The sequence below is a fragment of the Melampsora larici-populina genome (genome assembly GCF_000204055.1).
Source record: "Melampsora larici-populina 98AG31 unplaced genomic scaffold MELLAscaffold_8, whole genome shotgun sequence".
Taxonomy (NCBI): Eukaryota; Fungi; Basidiomycota; class Pucciniomycetes; order Pucciniales; family Melampsoraceae; genus Melampsora; species Melampsora laricis-populina.
In genome coordinates this window covers 636,734-640,373 of record NW_006768772.1, presented here as the reverse complement: position 1 = coordinate 640,373, position 3,640 = coordinate 636,734, and the positions used below count along the sequence as shown (strand labels likewise).

Below are 3,640 nucleotides of genomic sequence, written 5' to 3'. Positions count from 1 at the left end.
TTAGTTGATTGGGCCATTAAGCAAGCGATCTAGTTCCTGATCATCAAGTGAAGATATCAGTATGAAATCTTTGAAAAACAATTACATCAAAGTGATGCGTGATGAAAATTTGAACTAACCATCATTCCATCTGGCGATAATGGATCGGTGACATGACACTCAACCCCATGAGATTTGAAGGCTTCAATCAAGTCAGGATTGTTAGCTTTGGTCTCACCACGGTTTTTAATAAAGACAAGATGCTTGAAATTAGGCAAATTCTTCAAAGCATTCACACCACCTAATTCCAAAGATTCTTGCCAACAATGTTCAACACGCAATCTTGTAAAGATTGTTCTAACATTTTTCAACATCGGACCTTCTAACCAGGTGAATCCTGACTTGGGATGAGCTGTAAAGAATTGTGTTTCCAGTACTTTCAAGTTTGGAAAAGTTAAGTTTTCAACATCTCGAGGTACATCCTCATTAAATGCACTTGTGAAGAAACCCTCTAATGTATCTTTGACAGGCTCGAAGATTTGTGCTAATTGAACAAGACCACGGCAATTGGAATAACAAAGTTCCATGATTCTGAGAGTATCTTTTGCCGCACGAGTGACTTGAGAATTTCCTTGGATGTTTGCCCTATGAGCTGTAAAATAAAAGTAACGTAAATTTGATAAAGCCGGAGGTTTGAAATCAAAATTTGGTGCATCATCAAAAAGTTTCAAGTATTCAAGTTTAGGCATTGCTGAAAAGAAATTGGATAACGAGTCTAGATCGAAAGATCCCCGGTCCAATTTCCAACAGGTGATGAACAAGGATAATGATTTTAGCTCATTTATAGTTTTGATAGCTTTGATTAAATTAGGCGAAATTGTCTTGCAATCTATGAAGTTGACATCTAAAGCCTTCAAGTTTGTCCCAAGCAATGTGATTGATCTTTCCAATTGGTTAATTGACACGCAAGTTGATCCTTCTGGACCTAAGAGTAGAAGTACAGAAAATGTTGGTCAGTACTTTGAATAAGTGTTGCAAGATAGTGAAATGAAAACCCGAGTTACAATGTTTCTCCAATATACAGGCTTCTTCTTCCAAACAGCAAACTCTTGTGACACTAAGTCTTTTGACAGGACAAGAAAAATTGGGTCTAAATAAACTGTCACTCCAATTATCTAGAATCACTTTTGCACGCTTCGAGTTCTGTATAGAGATTGTTCTGAAATAAAATGGTATAACAGCTTTAGACCACGTTTTAGAAATTAGTCTTAATGCAATCAATTCTTTGTATGCCTCGCTTGTCAGGGCAGGTAAAGGAGGGGGCCCAGCTAGTGACGGTTCCTTCGGCAATTCATGTACAAATTCTTGCAGGATTTGATTGACGATCTCGAATGGCAACCTATTGACTTCATTCATCGTATGTTCCATGCTGTTTTGAATGCTGTCCAGTCTCTGAACAAGACGTCTTTGATGTTTCTTGAGAGATGACTCGAAAGTTCTTCAAAACGGGATACTCCTTTGATCAACTTAGAAACCGGTAAGAGTCCCGAGGTCGCAAACTGTTTCAGGTTGATTGTTTTTCGAATTGAATTACTCGATAATCGATCTGGTTATGGGCGAAAACCTCGCTAGTTTGATTTGTAGGAAATTGAATCGCGATAGACTGAAATAATATAACTGATACGATATCGTTGGTCTATGAAGTGAGAGAATTCTACAAACAACAAGCTGAGCTTTTGTCTGATCTCTGAAGTCAGGGTGCAGGCGCGATTAAACTGGCGCGCCCTGATGCTTTGCTTCCTCGGCAGCGCGCGCACGACGCGGCACGTTCTTTTCTTGAAAACCCTTCCGTAGCCCTCCGTATGTTGAATCACATCTTCAAGTCAATGAAACCCGTATTCAATGGGAGTATACAACAAGGAGATTGGACTCACAAGGCCGACCCAGCTGGCATTTTCTTTGAATAGGTGGAATCTGAAAGCGCCACCTTACAATTTCATTACAAGGAAATCATGTTTCCTTCAATGCATTTTTCATTACGTCCAATTGAAATTCATATTGGGTAAGGTTCCCAGAAAAATAATTTCTGATTATATGTTTGAACGATATTATTACATTTATTTTATCTATCCAAGAAGTCTAAAATTGCAATAAATTGTACAAGAAAGTGAAGAGATTTCGTCATGAGAAGTTTTGATGAGAGGAATTAAGGAGTTAAATCACTGGTCCATTGAGTTCACAATCTAAGGTCTGGTTATCAAATGAAGCAATCAGTATAAAATCTTTAAAGTCTTTTACCGTCAAAATGGAGATATTGGAACATACCATGATTTCATCTGCTGATAACCCTTGATCAGTAAAATGGCATTGAACTCCATGAAATTCAAACAATCTGACCAATTGAGGATCAAGAGCTTGAGTTTCAGTGTGTGCATTATTAGTGAAGACAAGATGTTTGAAATTTGGTACTTTCTTCAAAGCATCCCGGCCAGGACCTTCTAAAGCGTTGTGCCAATAATCTTGATTTTCTAGATTTGTTATAACAGTCCTAACATTCTTTAACATCGGAGCTTTTAACCAATTGACTTCTGGTATACGAGAATCTACTGGCTGAGTTTTGATGACTCTCAACTTTGGGAAGTTCATGTTTGAGACTTGTTTGGTGACCTGAATAGTGAATACGAGTGTGAAGAGACCTTCTAAGGTATCTTTAATTGGCTCTAAAACCTGTTTTAAACCTTTGATAGGTACAATATAACCACGAGAGAGTTCAATCATTTTTAAAGTATTTTTCGCAGTTTGAGTGATATGACAATTTCCTTCCAAGTTTTCTTCATCAGATTGCATAGAAAAGTAACGTAGATTTGATAAAGCCGGGGGGTATAATGTGAAAGTATCCATTTGATCATGATGAGTTGATAAATATTCAAGATTGGGAATCGCTGAAAATAAACCTGATAGTGTGTTGAAATCGTAAGTCCCATAACTTGCCCCATCACAATCGAATGAAATGCTTAAAGATTTCAAATCTTTGATAGTTTTAATGGCTGGGATCAAATCAGGTGATATTCCCATGCAATTAAAAAAAGAAATATTCAAAGTCTTCAAATTCGTCCCAAGCAATCTGATTAATCTTGATAGTTGATCCATTGAAATTGACAATGATGCTTTTGGAACTGAACGCGCATTTGAAACAAGTTATAGTTAGTGCTTCAAAAAACTCATACCAAAGGATCTCAGCTGAAATCAACATCTTTTTGTGAAAAAATGCAGCTACCTTTGTCTTTTATTCCATCTTTTCTTTTCCGGTACCAAATATTTTCAACTGCCAGTCTTCGAACAGGGCAAGAACCACGTGGACTAAATATATCATCGTTCCAGTTATCCAGAATTAATTGTGCGCGTCTTGAACTGTTTATAGATACTGTTTCGAAATAAAAAGGTATAACAGCCTTTGACCAAGCTTGAGAGATCAATCGTAATTCGCTTAATTGTCTGTACGATGAGTTTTTGAGGTAAATTTCTGTAGCAGTTGAATCAGGAAAATCAATTTCTTTATCTAAGTCATTGACAAATTCTTGCAAGATTCGGGCGATAATCTCGAAGGGGAAGTTCATCGTATGCTCCGTAAGAGCATCGCCACCCGTCCGTGTAAAACTAA

The 3,640-nt window shown here is 37.4% G+C and overlaps 2 protein-coding genes across 2 annotated transcripts; both read right to left on the bottom strand.

Annotated features, from left to right (window-relative positions):
- On the bottom strand, nt 1-1,407 carry MELLADRAFT_95842 (uncharacterized protein; the record flags this gene model as incomplete). The annotated part of the gene is made up of 3 exons (XM_007407059.1): nt 1-36; nt 120-964; nt 1,044-1,407. 3 exons carry the CDS (start codon nt 1,405-1,407, stop codon nt 1-3), a joined length of 1,245 nt encoding a protein of 414 aa, XP_007407121.1.
- Nucleotides 1,408-2,193: 786 nt separating this feature from the next.
- MELLADRAFT_95841 (uncharacterized protein) lies at nt 2,194-3,054 on the bottom strand (the record flags this gene model as incomplete). Its single annotated transcript, XM_007407058.1, has 2 exons — nt 2,194-2,229; nt 2,305-3,054. The coding sequence occupies 2 exons, from the start codon at nt 3,052-3,054 to the stop codon at nt 2,194-2,196; spliced, it is 786 nt and encodes a 261-aa protein (XP_007407120.1).
- Nucleotides 3,055-3,640: the final 586 nt, after the last annotated feature.